The 26,446-nt window shown below is 41.4% G+C and overlaps 1 protein-coding gene across 4 annotated transcripts in view; it reads right to left on the bottom strand.

Moving 5' to 3' along the window:
* C6H12orf56 (chromosome 6 C12orf56 homolog) overlaps positions 1 to 25,738 on the bottom strand; it is a 109,490-nt gene extending 83,752 nt beyond the window's left edge. For all 4 annotated transcript variants that reach the window (XM_032348861.1, XM_032348862.1, XM_032348864.1 and 1 more), the window contains exon 1: positions 25,432 to 25,738. In XM_032348861.1, the coding sequence (XP_032204752.1) occupies positions 25,432 to 25,683 (252 nt within the window). In that variant the 5' untranslated portion in view covers positions 25,684 to 25,738. The remainder of the gene's footprint in view (positions 1 to 25,431) is intronic.
* Between the last annotated feature and the right edge of the window lie 708 nt (positions 25,739 to 26,446).

Below are 26,446 nucleotides of genomic sequence, written 5' to 3'. Positions count from 1 at the left end.
GCAATATCTGTAGGTGTGGGCAGATTCCTCTTCATGAGGTCCCCAGCATATCCTGAGGTCCTTGCCCATGCCAGGAAATGACATTCTTTACTTACCTGGTAAGGCTGCTGGGAACTTTGCAAGTAAGGTACCAGGAGAGCATTCCCAGGGGCTTTATGGCTTTAGGTTTCATGAAGTCAACCTTAGTTTCTTAAAGCTGTCTGGTCATATCTGAGTCTATGCATGTCTCTCAAATATGACATTCCAGTCAAAGCCTTGGTAAAATAACCAGTATTTCCAATGGTGTCCGTTACAAGGAGAACAGATTCTTAGTGAACTTATGCAAATGATTATGATTGCCATGGAAGAAAGCTTATTGAGACCTTTTGAATCTCAGAGGGTTTAGGTAGAGAGAAATGTTAAATGCTTTAATGCTTTTGTTTACAAATATATATTTTTTCACATTTCTGTAAATCATATCTTAAGAGAAAGTTTCCTTAATCTGGGAGAGCAAACATTAGAGAATCAGCAATGTTTTGAACGAAAGTCATGAAAGGAACTATAGTCATTTTTTCCCAATTCACTTAGTCCCATTTTACAATTCTTGTTTAAAATGCAACTTTAGTGAGTTTTGGAAGTTATTACCCATTTTAGTTTTGATCTTAAAGATACTGAATACCTGTATTGGTCCTAAAAGTCCTTTTTATGAACCTCCTTGAAGATGAAACTCATTTTGCAAGAGAATAAGAACAATTATAAATGACAAAAACTCAGAAATGGATATTGGCAATGATCTGATAGGAGAGTTCATTATGACATAATTGACAAAGAAACTTAGTTATTTCTGTGTCACATAACACTTCAATAGCCAGAATATCGAGTGATGATGACTTTATACCAGAATGTAACATACCAAACAAACAGGCCTAATTAGTCAAGGGGATTTTGTTCATGATTTAAATCTTGCGTAAGTTTGTTAAAGCGTAAGTTTGTTAAAACCTTAGAAAGTTTTAAAGCACACGCCTAGATGGGATCAGGGATCATCAAAGACCCGATAGAGGCAAAACATAGAAATGGCTTTTCTGGACAGCCAAAGGGAAAACAACTGTTTACATTTTCTTATCAAGAGCAGATAACAATTCAAGAAAACTTTGTCTTTTGAACAGAGAGAGAATTCCAATCTTATATACCAGTGTACTTTTAAAATCCCCTTATTTTAATCTTACTCCGTCCTGACCACACCTAAAATTCCTTTCCAAAGATTTCACTTCACAAACCTTCTACAACTTTCCTTTACATTCAGATTTTGTCCCAAGTCATTTCTTTCCAAACAACCAGTCTCATTTAGAACGTAATCACCTTCTTTTTCCTTCCACAAAAAATGCATTCCCAATCCTTATATCCTTCTTGCATATCTCCTACTTTTCTACAGAGAGTTGCTGAATTTTGCCCTTTAGAAATCTTAGCCTCCAGTGAAGCCCAAGTAGTAACCAGTAGTGAACTGTCACACCAGAGTTCTTTAGATGCCAAAGTTATGAACTGGTTAAGCAAAAAGCATGTTTACCAGCAGATTTAAATATCCTTACTTTCTTTGCAATAAGTAGTCAAATACCACAAACCGAAGTCCAGTAACCAATGATTTAGCACCTTGTCTATCCTATTTGGAACAGACCTAGATGTCCAATGAATTTAATCCCAATGACTTTGAAAGCTATTTTAACAATTTTCTATGAAAACTTTGATGGGATGGGCAATTAACCGTCATTATAGTCATCTTTTTGCTAACAAACTGCAACAGAAACAACACAAGCTTATCTGACCTTCAGCAAACCTTGGCAGAATAAAAGTTTCACCTTTAGTGCTGATAACTTTAAAGACCGATCGATCTTCATTAAACCAACAAACTTAACTTAGTTTCAATACCAGGTTATTGTTCCCACTAGGTCTACTTTTAAAAGTCCGTCAGTTTGTTCCCCAGTGTCAGTTTTTATCTGAGATGCTGGTAAGGAAATCTGAAGTCAAGAGTGTATCCAAGGAGCAGAAACGGGAGGGGTGGGGCGCGCCGAGGAGGCAAAGTGCTGCCAGAAGACAGAGAGAAAGTTCCCAGTTCTGAAGCTCATCCACTTGGTCAATGAGTAAACGTCATGTTTATCCACTCACAAGTGGGATTAGGCAGTCCATGTCAGGCTGGAGAAGACAGGGAATTTCCCCGAAACAAAGGGAGTTTTGACAGCTGCTTGGAAATATTCCTTAAAGTCCCCACTGGGAGGCAGACTAATCACAGTTGGCTCTAGTTACAGTCATTATCATGGGAAATGAGTGAGGGAGAAGCCCCCACATCTGTTAGGAGAAGAGTGAGAGAAAAAAGAGTCACCGTCCCCTTTGCTAGAGATGGCCTGTGTTTCCTCCAACCACCTGGGCTGATTTGGAGGATGCCTAGTTAAGCCATTCCAATATGACAGGAGGGAGTTTCTGGTCTGCTTATCTCCCAACACGTCCTACACAACGCCCTTCAGGCTGGGTCCTGATTTAGAGCCCTGAAAGCCTAGAGGAATCTAGGGTACCTCTGTCTATTCACCCTGTTTCCTGCAGAAGAGACCTGATAGATCCTACTGTGGCCATGCAGGGAATGTTACAGGAGCTCAGTCCTTTCCTAAATTTGCAATCCAAATTGCTTCCAGTGGGTTCAAGGCACTCTCAGGCAGAGTCCTTGAGAACTGAAGAGACCATGCCTTGCCACGAAGGTCATGCCTTATTTTACCTTGCCTTGAAGAACCTGACGTGTTTAACCCATGGAAAACACTAGAAAGTTTTACAAGGGGAAATTACCCATTTTTGCCCTACCCAATGCAGAGGAGTCCCTGCAGAGGATGGTTTGTTTCCCATCTCGAGAACCCCGTAGAAGTTACCCTGTACGTGTAACTATGAAGGTGTCCCTACGTATTCGCTCTCCCCTGTGAACCCAGGCATCCCATGGTTTCCTACCCAGAGTGGCCTAACATCTTGGGTTGAGGGGGCTCAGGCCGGGAGTAGCCACTCTTACCTGTCCATCACCTGACCCTCCTTTTCTCCTCTGGATTTCCCACCAAAAATCTGGCCCAATCATAAAGGCTTAGCAAGATTAATAGCAAATATGTTCCCTGGGCACTTTTCCTGTCTGTACACCTGGGGTCCCATTTGCAAGCGTGGCTCTGTTGAGGGGTGCCGACCCTGAGATTTAGCATCATCATCATTTCATATTTCTGTTGTTGCAACAAGGAATCTTCAACTATATGCCCCCATTTAAGTCCCAGCCACTGAAGCAACCAGTCAAGGAATTGGCTGGGGGTTGTAGTTCCCTCCTTAGTACCCAAAGAATTCCAACGGGAGTAAATGTCCAATGGGAGGAAACACTGGGTTCCCTCCAACTTATCATAAAAAGAGATAGCTCTAATCCTGCTTGCCGCTAACTTGGGGTGACTGAATCTAAACTGTACCTATCAGAAAAACATAGATCTTAGCAGGCAGCAAAAATGAGGAAAAGATTCTCCTTCTGAACTAACTTCTCACGAAAGACATCTTTAAATGAAAAAGCCTTGTATCTACCTAGGCAACACACTTCCTGAAATGAATCCCTGATTAAAAAGGCATTGTGATCACCAGAGACTGAAAGGGCCCTACTATAGGCAAAGTCCCTGAGATGGGAGAAAGCCATTTAAGGAAAGCAGATGAACAGAAAGCAGAACTGGGTAGGGTTAGGCCACCATACCCTTCTTTTGAGGAAGGGGGATTGACCAAACTTTGTCCAGAAGCTTGTCACCTGAGACTTAAGACCAGTGGCGTTTTTTTTTTTTTTTTAAATAATTTATTTATTTGCCAGAGAGAGAGAGTACACACAAGCAGGCAGGGAGGCAGGCAGAAGCAGGGAGAGAAGCAGGCTCCCCGCCAAGCAAGGAGCCCGATGTGGGACTCGATCCCAGTACCCCACGATCATGACCTGAGCTGAAGGCAGCAGCTTAACCAACTGAGCCACCCAGGCATCCCAAGACCAGTGGCCTTTAACTGGCCAACAGGGGCCTGGTTTTGTTATTCATGAGAAGAGGTCCCCAAAGAGAGAGACATCTCCCAGGAAAGAAAAGAAAAGAGTCCACTTTTTCCCATGCTTGGGTGAAAATGATCCTGGGTCTGGGCACCTAAGTGAAGTGGGAGAGCTAGGTTCTTGCATCACAGGGTCAAGGGGCGCCTGGGTGGCTCAGTGGGTTAAAGCTTCTGCCTTCAGCTCAGGTCATGATCCCTGGGTCCTGGGATTGAGCCCGCATCAGGCTCTCTGCTCCATGGGGAGCCTGCTTCCCTTTCTCTCTCTCTGCCTGACTCTCTGCCTACTTGTGATTTCTGTCTAATAAATAAATAAAATCTTACAACAAAAAAAAAAAGGATGAATCTTGTGGATTCATGGAGAGTGAGTAAAGCCATAGAAGTTTATTAAGTGAAGATACAGAAAACGCTCTTAAGAGTGAGAGGGGTACCGACAGCGTTGACAGCGTTGCCCTTGCAAATAATTTTTAAAGAGACCTATATGGGGAATTAACATTCTTGCTGCACCTATGTAAATAATCAGGTCAGCCTGAAGAGTGTCTTTATTTTGTGACTGAGTGGTCTTTTCTTTGAGATTATTATGATGGTAGAGGTGGGACAGAAAGACTTTGTGAAAGACTTTGAAATGGGGGGGGGGTTAGTAGGTAATCAATTTAGCTCACCTATGCAGGTTATCTATGCCTTTAATTGTCTTTGTGGTCATTTTACAATGCTGTAATTTTTAGAAAACTCTTGTAGGATGCCTGAGTGGCTCATTCCCTTGAGTGTCTGCCTTTGGTTTAGGTCATGATCCCAGCGTCTTGGGATCCAGCCCCACATCAAGCTCCCTGCTCAGTGGGGAGCCTGCTTCTCCTTCTCCCTCTGCCCCTGCTTGTGTGCACCCTCTCTCTCTCTTTCTCTTAAATAAGTAAATAAAATCTTTTTAAAAAATTATGCTCCAAGTAGAGACTGAGTGAATGTAAATAAATATGTAACTATTTCTGCCTCAAATTGCTTATAAGCAGTTTGGGGAGAAGACAAAGTACCTATAATAATTTGCATAATCACACAGTTTATGGAACATGGCAAATATTTTATATAATACTTGTAACACATCTATGAGATAGTTATCATTAACCCCACTTTGCAATGAGAAAACTAAGGTTCAGAAGAAGTTCAGTTTACAAAACTAGTAAATGGTGGAACTAGAATTACAAGACAAGGCAGTTGGTTCCCAAGGCCAGTTTTATAAAAACAACTAAGGTTTAAGACCACAGCCAGAGGTGGGAATTAGGAAAAATACAAGCCTCTCTTCTAAAGCAGGGCGGGAGAGGTGCCTGGCTGGCTTAGTCGGTAGAGCATATGACTCGTGAGCTTGGGGCCGTGAATTTGAGCCCCACATTGGGCATGGAGCCTACTTAAAATAAAGTTAAACAAAAAAAAAACCAGGGCTGGAATCCAAACAGTAATCAAGCAGCTGGATTCATTATTATGTCAGAGTTTCAGGCAAATTATGCTAATTCCTTTATTTGAGACCAAAGTAGAGCCAGACCTCTTTTTTTAGTTGCTATAATCACCAAATTTGGTTAGCTTTGTCATTCAAGAACATAATACCTTCTTTAAATACACTGTGGTCACATTTATTCATATAAAGCATTCCTATAATTTTTTTCTGTATTTATTGGCACGGAAAGATATCCATGACATGCTGTAAAGTAAAAATAACAGATTATAGAACAAAATGTGCAATATGATTCCATATGTGTTAATGCATGGAACACAATTTGGAATGTCGTACCCCAGGTTTTCTTGTTGGGTGGTTGACTGTGGTTATCTCTGGGTGGTGAGATTTGTTCAAAGATAAACTGAGGCATATTAAAAATTTTTAAGAGTCTATTTGGGCAAAAATCTGTCCAAATCAGGCAGCATCCAATCTTGCAGATAGGAAGGAGCTCCAAAGAGCTGTACAAAATGAAAAACTTTTAAGCAGAAGGGAGTGGGAACAAGGAAGTTACACTTGGCAAAAGAAAAGCAGGTCAGTTATAGCAAAGTATTTCCCTTGGTGCTGATCAGGAGATTCCTTTTTTTAAACAAATATTTTATTTATTTTTTTAGAGAGCGAGCAGGGGAGAGGGACAAAAGGAGAGGGAGAGAATCTCAAGCAGACTGTCTGCAGAGCGTGGAGCCTGACTCGGTGCTCGATTACGACCCTGAGATCAAGGCCTGAGCTGAGATCAAGAGTCACACACTTAACTAACTGAGCCACCCAGGCACCCCACAGCAATGTGACTTTTTTTTTTTAAAGATTTTATTAAGTTATTTATTTATTTGACTGAGAGAGGGAGCACAACCAGGGGGAGTGGGAGAGGGAGAAGCAGGCTCTCCACTGAGCAGGGAGCCCGATGTGGGGCTCGATCTCCGGACCCTGGGATTCTGACCTGAGCCAAAAGGCAGACTCTTTAACGACTGAGCCACCCAGGCGCCCCAGCAATGTGACTTTTAAAAGGGCATTTCCACACACATACAAGGCCTCTGTTACTCTGAGGGAGATGGCAGGTGGTTACACTGATGCCAGACACACAGCCAAGGGGACACATCTGTTGTCTGCAAAAGGGTGGATGAGGGCAGATAAATGGGCAGACAGTAACTATGAATGGCAATAGGGCCAAAATGATCTATCACTTTTCACTTCTCCCACTCTCTTATTGGTTCACCTAACAATCATAATCTCAGTTGCAAAGCCTTTGACTACAATATTGTAGATAAAACCAACTCTAATAACATTTAATTCAACTTGGACTTGAATTAGAAGGACAAAGTGTTAGACTAAGGAAAGTGGTTTCTCTCTTTTTTTTTAATTTAAATTTTTTTAAAAATAAAAATAATCTTTTATAAACACCGCAGCATGTTTGTGAAGCATGAGAGGACCACCCAGGAGCTAAGCAAGGATAATTTACACATCCATGGGACATAAAAAGTTTTCTGACTGGGAAGATTCTCAGCTGTCAGGCGAGGAGACTGGAGACTTGGTCCAGACAACATGCTGTCGGTGACTGAAGGAAGAAAAGAAAGTTCTTAAATGGGACACAGCTGAACTCAATCCTCTGCTAGCAATTTATTTTAGGCATGTTGTTATCTGAAAAGAAAATTTTTGTATTTACTCTAGAGACATCATTAGGAAACTCAAAAGCCAGAGTTTCCATTTAACCTCAAAGCATGGAAAGATAGGTAGGTAGGTAGGTAGATAGATAGAAGACAAACAGATAGATGGATGTAACGCTCCTTCAGAAATACTTTGTTAAAATTTTCTAACTAGGGGTGCCTGGCTGACTCAGTCGGTAGAGCATGTGATCTTGATCTTGGGGTCTGTGAGTTCAAGTCCCATGTTAGGGGTAGAGTTTACTTTTTTTTTTTTTAAGATTCTATTTGTGAGAGAGCAAGAGAGCACACAAGCACGTGAGTGGGGGCAGAGGCAGAGGAAGGAGGAGAAGTAGACTCCTCACTGAGCAGAGAACCTGAATGTTCACGTTCAATCCCAGGACCTGGAGGTCATGACCGGAACCGGAGGCAGATAACGCATTGAGCCACCCCTCCGCCCTACATTTTTTTTTTTCTTTAAGATTTACCCATTTATTTAAAAAAAAAAAAAAAGATTTACCCACTTATTTATTTTATTTCAGAGGTGGGAGAGGGTTAGACAGGGAACCAACTGAGCCACCCAGGCATGCCCAGGGTAGTTTACTTTAAAAAAAAAAAAAATTAAAATGTTCTAACTTTGTCTTAACATAAGCTTTAGTATCTTATTTTAAATATGCTTAAGTTTCAGGGGCACCTGGGTGGCTCAGTTGTTAAGCGTCTGCCTTTGGCTCAGGTCATGATCCCAGGGTTCTAGGATTGAGCCCCACATTGGGCTCCCTGCTCAGCGGGAAGCTGCTTCTCCCTCTCCCACTCCGCATGCTTGTGTTCCCTCTCTCACTGTGTCTTTCTCTGTCAGATAAATAAATAAAATTTTAAAATAGCTTAAAATAAGCTAAATAATATGAGTTAAATTTTATTTTGTATATGAATATTTAACTTTTTAAGTTGGAAATTGTTCATTGGGTCATATAGCATTGACTTTATGTTTTTAGAACATAAGTTGGAAGAAGTGCTTATACCCAGACACCTTCTAGCATAGGTAATAATATCTGAATATCTACATGAAACTAATTTTAGAATTCCAAATCAGTACACAGGACAGATTTTTTTATGACTTGCTGACATAACAAAGTCTCATATAACAATTAAACAATTTACATATATTTTATAAATCACCTCTTTTAAATATGATTACTATTGACCCAGTGCTGTACTTATACTTCGATAATAATATAAATGGTATGTTTAGCTTGTCTTTTCTCATTAGGAACTGAGGCTGGCAAGTTAGTTATTGGCAGACGGCCTCCTAAGTTCTTCCTCTCTGTCAATATTATAAATACTCTAAGACCATCCATAAGTTGTAGCACTTTCTAATGCCTGACCTGACTTTCTCTGCCTCTGAGAAAGGTGTCTGTTATATAACCACCCTTACTGGTAGTCTGGAGCCATGTGGTAGACCAACTGTAAATTTGGGGTCTTGGGGAAAATCTTTAAAAAACAAACAAACAAACAAACAAACAAACCCGGGACACCTGGGTGGCTCAATCATTGGGCATCTGCCTTCAGCTCAGGTCACGATCCCAGGGCACTTGGATCAAGCCCCAAGTCAGGCTCCCTGCTCCGCGGGAAGCCTGCTGCTCCCTCTCCCACTCCCCCTCCTTGTGTTCCCTCTCTCATTGTGTCTCTCTCTCTGTCAAATAATAAATAAAATCTTTAAAAAAAAAAACAAACAAAAACAAAAACAAAGAAAACCTCACCAAAACCATATTGGCTCACCAGCGCAGGACACCTTTTCTCAATCTGTGATGTTACAAAGGTAGTAGGTGTGCAGATAAATGACTGCCTCAACAGGCCTGGGTTGCTTATACCTTGCACCACGAAAAAAGGGCCTATCTTCAAGGACTAGCCCTTGCCTGATCTTAGGAGATAACTAGTGAGCCTTGGAATATTCTGACAGTCTGACACAAGTGTGTATGTCTGAGACCTTGGGCCATGCTGTACTAGTTTGAGCAGATAAACTTATTCTGACAGTATCTGACGGTATCCTCTATGGTAAACACCTGTTTTTCTGGGGGTGAAGGCAAGGAGGTCAAGGGAGGCTGGAGTTTGAGTAGCTAAGGTCAGCTATGTAGGCTCCGATGCATTCATGACTATCTCCCATAAAAACTCTGGACACCAAGGCTCAGATGAACCTGGTATATGTTTTAACACGTTGTTGGGGAAATTAAGTACATGAATGATACTCCCCTGGGAGAGGACACCTGGAAGTGTGCACATAGGTTCTTCTGGATTTTATCTCATGCACCTTTTCCCTTTGTTGAGTATAATCTGTACTGTCTCATTGAAATCAACCCTTTGAATCCTGTGAGTCCTTCTAGTGAATTATCAAGCATGAGGGTTGTCTTGGGGACCCCCTACATAGTAGGACAGTCTGACCCTGGCATAATAAGGTCATTGGCTGCTTAGACTACGATTCTGCCTCCTTTGGACACTGCAGTTTTGCCCTTTCCCCAGGCTAAGAGTCAGAGAAGGCCAGCCCACCTTGCCATTCTTCCTCTTCAGAGGGTTCATAAGGATTCTGATCCTTGTGGCCAGAGCCTCTCCAGAGCGAAGATGGGGAAGAGGAAGAATTCAATGTTCAAACAGTGTCACGTGAAACAAAATAAAAGCTAACATTTATTGAGCACTTACTATGTCTTCTTTTAAGTGCTTTATACATACTGTCTTACTGAATCCTCATACAACCCCATATATCTATTAAATTACCCCTGTTTACAAGGAATTCAAGGAACTTGAGGCTCGGAGAGTTCAGGGACTTGTTCTGCTGCTAATATGTGGCCGACCAGATTCAAAATGAAGCCTGAAGTTAAGAGCCTGTGCTCTTAAAAAAAAAAAAAAAGCCTGTGCTCTTAACTTTTTTTTTTTAATATTTTATTTATTTATTTGACAGAGATCACAAGTAGGCAGAGAGAGAGGAAGGGAAGCAGGCTCCCTGCTGAACAGAGAACCCGACGCGGGACTCGATCCCAGAACCCTGGGATCATGACCTGGGCTGAAGGCAGAGGCTTAACCCACTGAGCCACCCAGGTGCCCCCCTGTGCTCTTAACTTATACAAAATGACACACAAAGTGTGAAACATACATACATCAAGAAACTAACTATAAAATAAAACTAACAAAAAATAAAACTTTCTATTGTGGCATGACAACGTTCCCATGAGGTATTTCACTGTGAGACAATAAGTAGAAGGCTCTGTTACACCAACATGATTCCTGTCATCACAAATGTCTGACAACCCTCAAAAATTCTAAATTTCCTAATTCCAGAATTGACCCATCTTGCTCAGGTGGCTCTAATATTTTTCATGCATTCCAGTGAACTGCCCACCTATAGAGTTCCTACAGAGTCCACTATCAAAAGCCTGACATCAAAGAGGGATCAGAACATGAAAGAGAATCTCAGACTAGGAAAGCCTAAAAAATGAACTCATCATAAAATAATGTACAAAGATCGGATTAAAATCACTTAAATACCAGATTTCTGAGGAAAAGTTATTAAAGTGTCCTAAAGGAAAGCCATCAGGCAGACAGCAACCTAATTAGTATAAATTATTCTAATTAAATTCTTACCGACCAATTCATTATTTTGTGCCCTAATTGTTAAGTATATCATGACCAAACTAGATAATCATAGTCAACATCCTGACAGAAATTTGGAATGTTGGGGAAACAATATGAATTAACAGTCTAGAAATCTGATTTTGAATGTGGCTTTCCCTATTAACTAGCAGTGTGACTTTGATCAAGTTAGTTGAGCTCTTTTGGCTTTGATTTCCTCATTTGTAGAATGTGGAATCAATTTAAGGTCTCTTTCAGCTTGAGCAATATATAAATATTTTTCAATATTTATTTATTTATTTGAAAGGGAGAGCAAGCATGAGTTGGGTGGAGGGGGCTGAAGGAAAGGGAGAAGCAGACGCCCGGCTGAGCAGGGATTCCCAACGTGGGGCTCATTCCCAGGACCCTGAGATCATGACCTGGGCCGAAGGCAGACACTTGAGTATAATTTGTACTGTCTCATTGAAATCAACCCTTTGAATCCTGTGAGTCCTTCTAGTGAATTATCAAGTATATACTACTTGTATATATATATACACCTATATACATATATAGGTGTATATATATATATATACCTATATACATATATAGGTATATATATCTTTTTTTTAAAAAAGATTTTATTTATTTATTTGACAGAGAGAGAGATCACAAGTAGGCAGAGAGGCAGGCAGAGACAGAGAGAGAGGAAAGCAGGCTCCCTGCAGAGCAGAGAGCCCGATGCGGGGCTCGATCCCAGGACCCTGGGATCATGACCCGAGCTGAAGGCAGAGGCTTAACCCACTGAGCCACCCAGGCGCCCCTATATATCTTTTTTTTAATACAAAACTATATTATAACTTTATAATATTAAAACTTCATATTGGCTGGCTCAGTCAGAAGAGCATGCAAGTCTTGATCTCAGGGCCATTGAGTTCAAGCCCCATGTTGGGTATAGAGATTACTAAAAAAATTTGTTTTAATTAAAACAAAGTTGGGGCACGTGGGTGGCTCAGTTGTTGGGTGTCTGCCTTCGGCTTAGGTCATGATCCCAGGGTTCTGGGATTGAGCTCCGCATTGGGCTTCCTGCTCGGCTGGAAGCCTGCTTCTCCCTCTCCCACTCCCCCTGCTTGTGTACCCTCTCTCTCCCTCTGCCAAATAAATAAATAAAATCTTTAAAAAGAAAAAAAAAAGGAAAACTTAACTTGGCCAAAAGCTGTATTTCAGGAAATACATTTACATGATCAGGAAGAACGAAATGGGCTGCTCTGCAGAGATTCAGCTAAGGAGTATCTGCAGAGTCCTGTTTGGAAGGAGAGTATATTTATGTAAGTCTGTAATCTACCTATGCATTTTGTTAGGAACATTCCTCAGGGGCGCCTGGGTGGCTCAGTTGGTTAAGCATCTTCCTTAGGCTCAGGTCATGATCTCATAGTCCTGGGATGGAGCCCCAGGTCGGGGTCTCTGCTCGGCAGGCAGTTGGCCTCTCCCTCTGATCCTCCTCTCCACCTGCGCTGTCTCTCTGTCTACCTCAAATAAATAAATAAAATCTTTGAAAAAAAGAAGAAGAAGAAGAAGAAGAAGGAGAAGAAGGAGAAGAAGATTCCTTATGAAGAATTCAGTACCTATATCCCAAAGAATCTATACTTTGTAAGGGGTACTGCAACTATCAGACCTACGAGAAATGCTAAGTGGAATTCTTTGTGCTGAAATGAAAGGACACTAGGTAGCAACTTACACACAAGGAGAAATAAAGAACACTGATAAAGATAACTACACAGGTAAAAATAAAAGACAGTTAAATGTATGTTTGTGTGTAACTCTTTTTTCTCCTGTTTAGTTTAAAAAAGATACTTGCAGGGGCGCCTGGGTGGCTCAGTGGGTTAAGCCTCTGCCTTTGGTTCAGGTCATGATCTCAGGGTCCTGGGATCAAGCCCCGCATCGGGCTCTCTGTTCGGGAGGGAGCCTGCTTCCTCCTCTGTCTCTCTCTCTCTGCCTGCCTCTGCCTACTTGTGATCTCTGTCTGTCAAATAAATAAATAAAATCTTAAAAAAAAAAGATACTTGCATAAAGCTATAATTATAAATCTGTGTTGATGGGCACATAATGTAGAAACTATAATGTGTATGATAATAACAGCGCAAAGGAGCAGGGAGGGATAAGACTTATATTTTTGTATACTATTGAAGTTAAGTTGGTAATAATCTGAACTAGATTGTTACAAAGGAGGATGTTAATTGTAATCCCCAGGGCAAACATTAATTTAAAAACTCTAAAACACATGGTAAAAGAAATCACAGGAGAACAGTGTATATACTAGAAGGTACCTACTTGACACAAAGGAATGCAGTACCTGGGGAATGAGGGGGGGAAATGAATATAAATAGCAGTATGACAGATGTGAACTCTACCTTATCAGTAATTATAATACTGTAAATGGACTAAACACTCCAATTAAAGTCAGAGATTGAGAGGATAGATTTTAAAAACATGATTTAACTGATGATTCACTTTGTACCATTATAAGAGACTCACTTTAGATTCAAAAACATGAATAGGCTGGAGCACCTGGGTGGCTCAGAGGGTTAGGTCTCTGCCTTTGGCTCAGGTCATGGTCCCAGGGTCTTGGGATCAAGCCCGACATCAGGCTCTCTGCTCAGCGGGAGCCTGCTTCCCCCTCTCTCTCTGCCTGCCTCTTTGCCTACTGTGATCTCTCTCTCTCTATCAAATAAATAAAAATAAATAAAATCTTAAAAAAAAAAGCCACAGATAGGTTGACAGTAAGGGATGGAAAAGATATACCGTGAAAATAGTAACCAAAAGAGAGCTGAAATGGTGATAGTACCATGAGACAAAATAAGACAGTGCAAAAAAATTTTTTTTTTTTTTTAATTTCCAGCATAACAGTATTCATTATTTTTGCACCACACCCCGTGCTCCATGCAATCCGTGTCCTCTATAATACCCACCACCTGGTACCCCAACCTCCCACCCCCCGTCCCTTCAAAACCCTCAGATTGTTTTTCAATGGAATACTATGCAGCCATCAAAAGAGATGAAATATTGCCATTTGCGACAACATGGATGGAACTAGAGCGTATCATGCTTAGCGAAAAAAATTTTTACTAGAGGGGCACCTGGCTGGCTCTTTCGGTAGAGCATGCAGCTCTTGGTCTCGGGGTTTGTGAGTTGAAGTCCCATGCTGCATGTAGAGATTACTTAAAAAGAAAATATTTTTTTTAAAAAAGGAAGATAGAAAATTTCCCTAAAAACTAAGCAAAAGAGAGATGGCAACCAAATGCGATGTATGCTTTTTTTTTTTTTAAGATTTTATTTATTCATTTGACAGACAGAGATCACAAACAGGCATTTCAGTCTGTTGTAGAAAGCTGATCAAGCACATACCATCCTCTCCTTTTGGAATATACTTGCCATTTATTCAGCTTAGAAACTTCTATTCTTCCTTTAAGACCAAGCACGGGTTACTTCTGTGGTGAACCTTTATATGTTCATCCCACCCTCCCCTGCGCCGCCTTCTCTCACCAAAACGAGAAGTATGTCACTTCCTCTTCTGGGTTCCCACAGTATTCTGCTTATTTTACCTAGTCTCACATTTCCTTATACGTATCTGCTTATAACTGTTTTTCTTCTTTCCCGTCTGCTTACCTTCCTCTCTAAATTATGAGTTACTCAAAAGCACATGCCACTTTTCATTCCCTTACCTATTTGTTGTCCCTGGTAATTCAAAACATTGGTAGAATACCCCATATAAAATCTGACATCCATTCAATAGAACTGTGCTGTGTAGAAAGAAGAAAAACATAAACCAGAGGAAAAGTTGAAAGGGAAAAACTAAAGGCCTACATCATGTACTGGGCCACAGTTTGGAGATCACTTTACTTCACGGGACATTAAGTAGTAATTAAGTAATTAAGTAAGGCCCCAAAAGAGCTAAATCATGAGATATCTTTCAACTTCCATGGTTCTTTCTGGATCTAACTTCCTCTCTGACAGCAGACTCTCCAGTGTCTAACAAAGAAAGGAAAGCAAGTACTAAATTAATTCACTCAGATTTCAGTGTAATGAATTACCTGTTCCAAGAGTTCTTCAGAGCAAACCTGAAGGAGGACAAGGGTAAATCCAAAGGATTCAAGCTACTGATGAGATAGCTAATCAATACAAGGAAGTTTTTTGAATGGATTTCCCTCCAATTAAACCACATTAGCAATACCTATGTCACATTGCACATAAGCTATTTTTACATTCAGCATTCTGTACATTTTACTGTACAGAAGCTATTTTTACATTCAGCGTTTGGCAAATCCCTTCAGTGTCATAATTTAAAAACTCATTGTAGCCTCTACCAGGTGGTTTTTTTTCCCATTATACTCTACCTGGGCTTTAGTGTACTGATCCCTAAGGAAGTCTGAGTAGCTGAGCTTTTTTTAGAACCTGTGAATATTGCTGGCAAGAATGATCCACCCACATATTCCGAAAACAATTACCAGTTTGGAGAATTGAGCACTTTCCCCCCTAATACTGGAGACTCCTTAGATTATATCACTGTTAGGCTTGAAAAATCATTGCCTCTGGGATGAGCACCACAGTTAAGAAAGAATAAAAGAAAAAAGGCTTTAAAGGCTTGGCCCTGTGAAAAGGATGCATCTTTCCAACCTGCACCTTTCCAACCAAACCTGTCCTTGAACCTCATCAGAAACAGCCATGACCCCAGTCTGAACTCTGAAGGACAACAATCTTGAGTACAGGGAGGTAGTATGGGGAATGAAAAAGGTATTTTATTTAAAATGTCCTTCCTGATAGCCAACGCCCAGGAACCATGTAATCTGTATATTATGAGGTAACCATGTTGTCTCTATTGCAAAACCTAAGAATGTCTATGGAAATTTGGAATTTGGAAACCAGGAATTTGTAGAAGATCAGTTGTTACTATGTGCATAAAGAATGCTGGCTGTAAGATCAAAAGACCTGAGTTTATATTCCAGCTCATGTTTTCTGAATATGACCTTGTGTAAGTATTTCCTCTTTCTCTGCCTCTGTTTTGCCATCTATTAAAAAAAAAATAAGACAGTACCACCTTCCTTATAGAGTTAATAAGATTATATGAGATCTAAAGTATTTGACACAAGGACAGCACATAGTATATACCCAATAGATATCTATTACAATTAAGGACTGATTGTTCATAAGAACCTCAGTAATACAAGACTGAGCCAGATTCATGGCCTACTCGGCCTGGTATTTGTCTCTGATGCTGGCAGCAAGGGGCATTTTGGGAGAGAAGAGAATGTGGTTTTTTGTTGTCTCAAATGAATAAGGCTTTATCTGAAAATATCTTTAAGTTCTTTGACTACCTCTAAAATAATGTATCACTCATGAATGGATCTACATCAGCTGCCATATTTATATTTGCAACTGGTAATGAGTTCTCTTACTTTTATCAAAATACTACTTCTAAAATGGAAAGGGATATCCCTTACAATTTGTTTTTTAATTGAAGTATAGTTGACACTTGTTAATTCATTTTTTTCTGAGTTTTTAAACATTTTTTATTTAAGGGTTACCTGGGTGGCTGAGTCGTTAAGTGTCTGCCTTTGGCTCAGGTCATGATCCCAGAGTTCTGGGATGGAGCCCCACATTGGGCTCCTGCTCAGCGGGAAGCCTGCTTCTCTCTCTCCCACTCCCCCTGCTTGGGTTTCCTCTCTCGCGGTCTTTCTCTCTCTCTCTCTGTCAAATAAATAAATACATAAATAAAAAAGATCTATTTGAGAAAGTGGGGAAGGGGCCAAGTGAGAGCGAGAAGCAGACTCCCCACTGAGCATGGAGCCTGATGCAAGCCTCCATCCCAGGACCCTGAGATCATGACCTGAGCCAAAATCAAGTGTCAGATGCCTAACCAACTGAGCTACACAGGCACCCCTTGTTTTCTATATTTTGTGATTTGTTTGTTTTTTAAAGATTTTTATTTATTCATTTGACAAAGAATGAGAGGTCACAAGTAGGCAGAGAGGCAGGCAGAGAGAAAGGGGGAAGCAGGCTCCTTGCTGAGCAGACAGCCTGATGCAGGGCTCGATCCCAGGACTCTCAGACCATGAACTGAAGCTTAAGCCACTGAGACACCTCGGTGCCTTTTGTGAACAATTCTATATTTATCTTACCCTTAGTCTTGATTTCATAGTCTTGGTTCAGATTTTTTTCTATCCACTTTAATTTCAGAGAATAAAAGCACCCTAGGCTTTTAGCAGTTAATTATCTAGTTTCTAATTCATCCAGCTCAGTACATCATGGATACTTTTGAGTTCCTACCACAAGAGGCAAAACTGAAACATGCAAAATGTAAGATGGAGTTTCTGTTTTCAAAAAGCTTAGAGTCTCCTGGATAACCTTTTTTTTTTTTTTTTTTTTTAATTAATGACCTGCTATGACTGAGGCAGCTGTATCTGTAGAGTCAAAGCATTGTTTCTGGAGCCAACTACTAGGGTTCAAATTCTGGCTCTGCCACTTAGAGAATGATCTTGGGTAAATTGCTTAAGTTCTCTATAATTCAGGCAGGTTTTTTATCTGTAAAGCTAAGCTAAAGCTAAGCTAACAATATTACCTGGGATTATTGTAAAGATAAAGAAGTTGTTCCGAGTTAAGCACTTAGAACAGAGGCTGAGTGGCAAACAGTAAGCACTAGTAATTTGAGGTAGATGTTAGAGCTGTTCACAAATATTCCTATTCTCTCTTGCAGACACATGGAATGCATTTTTGTAGGATCACATTCCCCCCGCCCCGCCTGTATTTAAAGATTTATTTTCTTGAGAGAGAGCAGAAGAGAGAAAGGGAAGGGCAGGGGGAGAGGGAGGAGGAGGCTCCCTGCTGAATGGGGAGCCTAACACAGGGCTTGATCTCAGGACCCTGGGATCATGACCTGAGGGGAAGGCATATGCTTAACAGATTGAGCCACCCAGGTGCCCCTTTTCTCCCCCTTTTAAGTTAGGTGTGGGCCATGTGTCTGACTCTGGCCATTGAAATGTGAGAAGGGACATGTGGGTAGAATCTTAAAAATCAGTACATAGTTGGGGCGCCTCCGTGGCTTAATCAGTTAAGTGTGTGGTTAAGTGTCTGGCTCTTGATCTCAGCTCAGGTCTTGATCTCAGGGTCATGAGTTCAAGTCCCACATTGGGCTCTGCTGTGTGTGGAGCCCACTTAAATTTGGTACAGGATTTGGCAAGTTAATTTCCCTCTGCCATGGTGATTAAGTAAGCATGTGCTGAGATGGTTCCCCGAAACTAAGAGGTGTAACTAAGTATCATATATCTTGTGACTAAGATGAATAGAGCCTCTTGCCAATCCACAATGGACAAGTCACTTGAATGAGACAGACTATGCTGTGTTAAAGCACTAAAGACTTTGGGGGGTTTTGTTAGTGAAGCTTAACCTGGGCTATCTTGACCAGTCCACTATCATTCTGGGTGCTGGGGGTACATCAGTGAATCAAACTGATGAAATGTTGCCCTCATGGAGTCTCTCAGCATTCAAATACAATATCCAAAATATTCTATGCAAACAACCTATTAAGAAACCAAAATGATAGATAAGAGATTACCACCTCTTTCTTCCTTCCACAGTGAGAGTTTTGAAAGGCTACAAATGAATCAAAATAGGAAAAAAAAAAAAACATGCTAGAGAAGAAAAGAAGCATCCATATTATGGTCTCCTCTTATCTAACTCATCCTACCAAAATGCAGGACTCAGATAAACAACACAGAGATCATCTCATACAAGCACAAAGCAAGCAAGAAAAATGCTGAACAGGGCCATTAAGAGACCTGGGAGCATTTACTCTGGCCCTTCCACTAACTGCCTATGCAACAAATTGTCAAGTCTCCACGGTCTCTCAACACTTAGAATAAGGAAAGAGGATCTCTCACTCTGAGAGGTAAATGATATGATGTATCTGAACATCTGTTTATTCATTTATTCATTCATCTAATTGCCAAATAGTTATTGATTATCTACTGTGTGTCAGATGATATGATGCATGCACAGCGACCCAGGGATGAACAAGACAGACGTGACCTCATGGATCTTACATTGTATGAGAGATACACAAGTATAAGTCATTAAACAGATTAATCTTACAATGCCAATAGTGATAAGTGCTTGGAAGCCAACAGATGTGACGAGTGTGACCTAAGAATGTTACTTTAGATTGGGTGGTCATGCAAGGCATCCCTCTGGAGGTGATGCTGAATGCCTTCGGCTCAGGTCATGATCCCGGGGTCCTGGGATCGAGTCCCGCATCGGGCTCCTTGCTCGGCAGGGAGCCTGCTTCTCCCTCTGCCTCTGCCTGCCTCTCTGTCTGCCTGTGCTCGCTCGCGCTCTCTCCCTCTGTCTCTGAAAAATAAATAAAAATCTTAAAAAAAAAAAAAAAGGAATCTATCCTCTGAAGATCTGGAGGAAGAGTGTTCTGGCTAGGATGGCATGTACAAAGGCCCTGAGGCAGGAAAGAACATAAAGAGTTTAGAGAAGAGTGAGAGATAAGTCAGAGATAAAGGAGTTATCATGGAGGCTCTGATAGGCAATATAGAATTTGAAAGCTAATGGAGATTTTTAAACAGAAGAATGATATAACTTAATTTACAATTTATGTTTAAAAAGATCATCCCAACTGCTAGATGGAAGAATGAGTTTAGAGGCAACTCCAGTGGTCTAGATAAGGGATTGGATAAGTGGCATAAGTAGAAGCAACAAGAAAGGTCATGGCTGAATACATTTTGGATGAGAAGTGACAAGGTTCAGAACACACTCCCCCCAAATAAAGCACCTTCGTATACTGAATATTTTGAGCTGAAAGAATTTGAGAAAGCAGCAGATGCAGGAAATTCTCTCCAACCTTTCTTCACCCTGCTCCCTTGAAGCAGGTCTAAGAGATGTGCCCTCCCTGTACACAAGACAGGACAGTGAGAGGAATCCAAACAGCTCTTGCCAGTTTTTCCTAGTTTATTATTCTTAGTCATACCCCCTTTTCTGTACTATCCCATTTTCCATGACTATTCTTCATCAAACCTAATATTAAACACACACAGATTTATTTCTTCAGCTCTTCATTTCCTTATAAAGGCTTCCATGTCATGTAAAATTTGTATTAAATAAATTTGTAGGCTTTTCTCCTGTTAATCTGCCTTTGTCAGTTTAATATTCAGACTCTGAGAGGGTCAAGGGAAACTTTTTCCTCCTCTACACAAATCAAGGAGATATACTGATTGTTGGATGTGGGGAGTGAGAAAATTAAAGCTGATGGAAGATGTTACTTCCTAAAATAATGAAAGCTAAAGGAAAAGGAACAGATTTAGGGGGTGACGATCAGGAATTCTGTTTTTGGACATATTAAACCTGACAAAACTACTGGGCAGATTTTCAAGAAGGATAAATGAGATAATGTATTTAAAACACTGAATATATAATCAGTGCTCAAAAAAAAAAAAGTTATTTTCTTTCCAGTTTGCTAAATCTCCTAAATTCAAGTGCCCTAATATAAAAAGAGAAGATAATATCTATATTACAGATTCATTGTGAGCCTTAATAGACTTAATATGTGTGAATAAAGGTTATCAATAGTAACATGTAGCAGCTCTTACTATGTGCCAAGTACTATTTTAAGTGTGTTAGATTTATTGCTGTAAACTCTAAGAAACTCTAAGAAAGGTGCTGTTATCTATCTCCATTTTACAGATGAGGAATGAAGGTGCAGGCTAGCAGATAAATAACTAGACCAAGTGTACACAGGTAGAGAGCAAAAGCTGAATGAAAACACATTATTTAAAAATGTATTATTAAATGCCCCCCAATGTGTATGGCAGTTAATAAATGAAGAAACAGATCATGTGGAGTTTTTAACAAATAGTTATTGACCATCTCCTCTGTGCCAGGCAGTGTTCTAGGAACCAGAGATACAGTAGGGAACAAAATGGGCTGAGAGTCCTGGCTCATGGCCTAGCCAAGAAAAAACTCAGAGAAAGAGGCTTAGGCTAGAAACATGTCAGCTCTGAATACAGAAGTGGGCAAAGTGGGGATCAGATGGCAAACTCTTGGAGCCCTTTTAATTCACAGTCTGTGACTGTTTCTGTTCAAGCCAAGATGTTTTTACTTTTTTTAATTTTTTAAGTAAATCCTATGCATATCATGGGGTTCAAACTCACAACCTTGAGATCAAGGGTGACATGCTCTACTGACCGAGCCAGCCAGGCACCCCTGTTTTTACATGTTTTAAGAGGAGAGAGAGGAGAGGAAGAGGAGGATTATAAATCTGATGATCTGAATGACCTTGAAGGGGGAGAACATGTTCACCACGAGCAACAGGCCAGGATGTAAAATGTACATTGCCCAGCCGGGAAGCCACATGGAGCCTGGGATGGCTGGAGAGCCCATACTCGATGGGAGGAGTGGTGAAAAGGCAAAGGACAAAGACAGGTAAGATGTGAAGAGGTGAAGAAAGACGGGTAAGAGGTTAAGAGGTGAGGGCTGCTGGATTTGACAGATTTGTTTTTCTTGGTAGGTGATGGTATGGCATTGAAGGTGAGTGAATTCATAGAAAATTCACTTCTGGGTAGTAGCTTCTTGTACTTAAAAAATATGTATTTAGGGACACCTGGGTGGCTCAGTGGGTTGAGGCCTATGCTTTTGGCTCAGGTCATGATCCCAGGGTCCTGGGATCGAGTCCTGCATCAGGCTCTCTGCTTAGCAAGGAGCCTGTTTCCTCCTCTCTCCTCTCTCTCTGCCTGTCTCTCTGCCTACTTGTGATCTCTGTCAAATAAATAAAATCTTAAAAAAAAAAAAATTAAAAATATATGTATTTAATCTTAGAAGAGTTTAAAGAAATGTTTTGATGCCCACAAGAGCAGAACTCTAGAGAATTCTTCCGAAAGTAACTGTTAAAGAAAATATCAGTTTTAATAAAAACTCTGCCCCAGCAACCTTAGAAACTTTGTTTTAGGAGATGAACTGTATCAAACACCAACGGAGATCTCCCCATGCGCTTTAAGCTCATCTTTGCTGGGAAGGAAATCTCAGTTTTATCCAATGCCAAGTTCTAGCCTCATTTTTTTGCTGCTGTTACCTTCCATTTTTCTTTTGGAAGGAGAGAGAGTGGAATTTCATCTGCATGTTTGCAAATTATATTCTGAAGAGTGGTAAACGCAAAACGTGTCATGAAATAAATAAGGAATCTGGTCGAACATGGAACCGGGAGGGCTGGGACGCAGAGGTAATAGAGGATGTGTTGGCTTAGGGGCTTTACTACCATGACAGCTAGAACAAAGGCAGAATGGGAACCTGAACCAGCTGAAAGTTAAATAACCAAACGTGTACAGTAAGATGAGAAAACCTTTGAGAATGGAAAAGGATGTCTAAAGAGTTGGCCTTAGAAAGAGGACAGCACCCTTAAAAAAAAAAAAAAGAAAAAAAGGAGAGTAAATAGTTTACCTTTCAAGGAAGGAGGAACTGGTTCTAAAAAACAAAGCTGCCTGGCACTGAAATCATGTAATTGAGGGCGCCTGGGTGGCTCAGTTCGTAAGCCTCTGCCTTCGGCTCAGGTCCTGTGGTCCCAGGATCCCAGGGTCCTGGGATTGAGCCCCATATTAGACTCCCTGCTCCACAGGAAGCCTCCTTCTCCCTCTCACACTCTTCTTACTTGTGTTCCTTCTCTTGCTATCTCTCTGTGTCAAAAAATAAATAAAATCTTAAATTAAAAAAAAAATCATATAATTGAAGTGACCATGTTAGCATGGATAAGAGACAAATATATGACATATAACACAGAAATCAGGAAAATTCTCCCCATTGTGCTATTAAGTGAGGACTTAATGTTTATAGAGGGTCGGTTAGTCAACTACACCTGTGGCTACTAATTGGTACTATACCTAGTACCTTTACCAGCAATTCTGTGATACCCATATGTCACTCATTTGTAGAGATGTCGAAGCCACTGAACTATAATAACCCTAGAATTATATTATAAAGCCTCAGAAAAAGAGATGGTTAAGGCATCTGTACTCAACTGGATTATATTTATTTCTCACTGAAACAATATTTTAAAAAAATGATTACCAATTTTTAAAAAAGATTTCTTTAATTATTTGAGAGAGGGAGAAAGAGAGAGGGCAGGGGAAGGGGCAGAGAGTAAGAGTCCCAAGCAGACTCCCTGCTGAGTGGGGAGCCCAACTCAGGTCTCAATCTCACAACCCTGAGATCATGACCTGAGCCGAAACCAAGAGTCTCATGCTTAACCAGCTGAGTCACCCAGGCGCCCCAATGATAACCCATTTTAAACAACATTAATAGGATGGGGCGCCTGGGTGGCTTAGTCGGTTAAGTGTCAGACTTGTGATTTCAGCTCAGGTCATGATCTCAGGATTGTAAGACTGAGATCTGAGTTGGGCTCCTTAATGGGTGTGGACCCTGCTTAAGATTTTCTCTCTCCCTCTCCCTCTGCCCTCCTCCCACCCCCAGCCCCCAGACAGGAGCTCTCTCTCTCTCCCTCAATAAACAAACAACATTAAGAAGAAACATTTCTGTATTCATTTGCTACTGTAACATAGTACCACATAATGTGTGGCATTCAACAACACAGATTTATTCTCTAATAGTTCTGGAGGTCAGCAGTCCAAAATGGGTCTCACTGGGCTAAAATCAAGGTGTCAAGAGGAATGCATTCCTTCTGGATGCTCTAGGAGAAAACCTGTTTCCTCCCTTTTCCAGCTTCTACAGGCTCCCCAGATTCCTTGGCTTCTGGCCCCTTCTACCTTCAGAACTAAATCTCTTGTGCTGCAACACTCTGCCTCCCTTTTCTACTTTTGAGGATTTTGTGACAACTGTGGGCCCACCCAGGTAATCCAAAATCTCCTTATTTGACTTAACTTATTTTGCCTGCCTTCTTTTCTTTTTTTCTTTTCTTTTCCTCTTTCTTTTTGGTTTCTTTGTTTATTGGACACTGTATTTTTTTTAATCTCCCTATTTTAAAGTCAGCTGATGAGCAAGCAACCTTAATTGCATTTTCAGCTTTAATTCCTCTTTGCCATGTAATGTGACATATTTACAGGGTCCAGGAATATCCGCTATTCTTCCTAACACAACTCTATTGTGCAAGATGGACAGCCAGTCTATCAACAATGCTGAAATCTTAGACTTGTTCAGCACCTTTACACATTCTTCTATAGGCCTGAAATGTAAGTTTTGGGTTTTTTTTTTTTGAAAGGTAAATTTTGTACATAAAGGATTACCAGATGAATTGGTACACCTCTTGGGAAGATTCTTGGCTTGGAGGCCTAGAAAACTTTACTGTACTTTTCAGATTCTGACAGCTCAGAAAGAACGATATATAACAGTTGGAATACATATACTGTTTTGTCTGGGCAAGTAACAATATCCTAAAATCATTTCATTTTGTCAAAACAATAAATGTTTACACTGCAGACAGTAGAAAAAGCTAAACGTTTAATGTATAAAAAGCATTTGATAAAGGATGTACATTTTTTAAATTTTTATTTCAAGAGAATGAAAATAGGAAAAAAGCACTTTTGCTTCTAACTTATACTCAAAAAAAAAAAAAAAACCCACAGGTAAATTTACATAGTGATTTTAGCCCACAGAGGTATTTAAAGGAGAAAAAAATAAAAGCTTTTTTTTTTTTTCCCCACTAAACTGTATCCTTTTCTTACAGATGTGTTCCAAACAAGTTATGCTTGTCTTGGCAAAACAGCCCCACCAAGTCTTGCCAACTTCTCCTTTGGGAGATGCAGAGACTAAGGGGAGGGAGGAGGAGACGGGAGATGAGGCTAGACACCTGTCCCCAGTGGAAAAAGGAACACACCTGGAGAACAGCTCAGATTAAAGGGAGCCAAGGGGGGAAAAAGCAGTAATTGGAGAAGAGACTGCTTCCAATCTGTTGCTGGTTTATAAAGTAAATTTATTCCTGGAGGAAAGGAATACAGTAACAGCACACTAAAAACTGGGACAAGGCGTGTGTGTGCCAGACTGCATCTTCTTCAAGTTTTGAAGCCTAGTTTGGATCGAGTGACCTGCCTGAGATTGCCGGAGGTCCTGCCCTCATCCCATCCATCCATTCATTCACTCACTTACTCATATCGAGCACCTAACGCTCTCTAAGCACTGCTGATAAAAAAAAAAAAAAGTAAACAAGACATAATAGTACTTAGTACACTGCATTTATTTGCATTGGTTTGGGGCTTTTTTTCTCTCCCGCAGCAGCTTCTGGGAAGGGGCCCTATTTCATTTTTGCATCCTCAGTGTCTAGAACAAGGGACTGGCACAGGCTAGGCGCTTAATGAAAGAAAAAAGTGACTTTAAAGCATACTTTTTATAGGGGGCTCTATGTTCTCAAAGAGGTAGCCCTATTTGAGGGGACAAGGGATGACCAGTACACATGATGTTAACGGGCAAGGTATCTTTATTCGGAGTACATAAAGCAATCCACAGTTTTCCTGCAGTTTCTAGTCCTAGAGTAAGTTTTTAAAAAGTACGGGAATCCAGGGAGGGACGGGGAAGGTCTGCCTCCTCCCTCTTCCCGCATACTGAGGGCTGGAACTGGGGGACCCAAGAGGGGAGTTCTCACGAGCCCGCCTGTCTGCCCGCGCTCCTCACCAGGTCAATGGCCACGACGTCCCGCAGCGCCAGGGCTCGCCGGATGGACCTGGGCGGGTTCTCGGTCAGGTAGATGAGCCGATCGCTGAGCACCACGTACTTGAAGGCGTGCTTCTCCGACTCCGACACCACGATGCACGGCTCGTAGGCGCGGATGGCGTCGTAGACCTCGGGGGGCAGCTGCCTCCGCAGGAACGCGTCCAGACGGCTATTCGTGTGCGAGGGGAAGCCAGACCTTGCGGGGCCGGCCATGCGCGGCGCCCGAAGCCCTGCCCAGTGCCGGGGGCGGTGGACGCCTTGGCCCGGCCCCGCCTCCGCGCCGCCTGCGGTGGAACCCGCGCGCGCCACAAAGCGGCGCGCCCCACCGCCGCCACCTCCCCCGGGCGCAGGGCCCCCAACTTGGGTGCGGGTCCAACAGTGGGCGGAGCGAGGCGCTTCGGGTGAATCGTCCTCGAGCATCCTGGGGGCTGCGGCGGGTATGGAGGGGCTCTCTTCGCCCTCTGCTCACAGCAGCCCCAGCACCCCCGCCTGCCTCGGCTGTCGAGGACCACGCCATTTCTAACAGCGAGTATTGATAAGGAAACCCACAATTTCAAACTGGGTTTCTGTTAGAAACGCGATGAAATTTACCGATTTCTTTTAAATAGGCAGAGCAACCCTAGAATCCTATGAAGACCAATCACACAGATTTAGCACTTGATTGTAGCGTTGCCTGATACAGCCTTCTAGTTATTCATGGGTATAAACGTAGATCTTTTCTCCAACTAGAAAATGCTCTCTCTGAAGGAAATTTATAAATTGATTTGGCACGCCCAAGCCTAAGGGGGCAATGCTTGTCTTCCCAAGGTCCAGGAAAAAGCCCCGAGACCATCAGAGCTTAATCTGTGTAGGATGAGTGAATGGTTGAGGCTGGCATCTTCAAAAGCTGAAGACCGGAGGTGGAGGAATGCTAATTGTGCACCCTTAAAAGTGCTGCTTCCTTTTTTACAGATCAGGAGTCACTTACTATAAATGA

Source organism: Mustela erminea, chromosome 6, assembly GCF_009829155.1.
Source record: "Mustela erminea isolate mMusErm1 chromosome 6, mMusErm1.Pri, whole genome shotgun sequence".
Lineage (NCBI taxonomy): Eukaryota > Metazoa > Chordata > Mammalia > Carnivora > Mustelidae > Mustela > Mustela erminea.
Note: the sequence above shows the minus strand (reverse complement) of the source record. Positions and strands in the feature narration are given on the sequence as shown.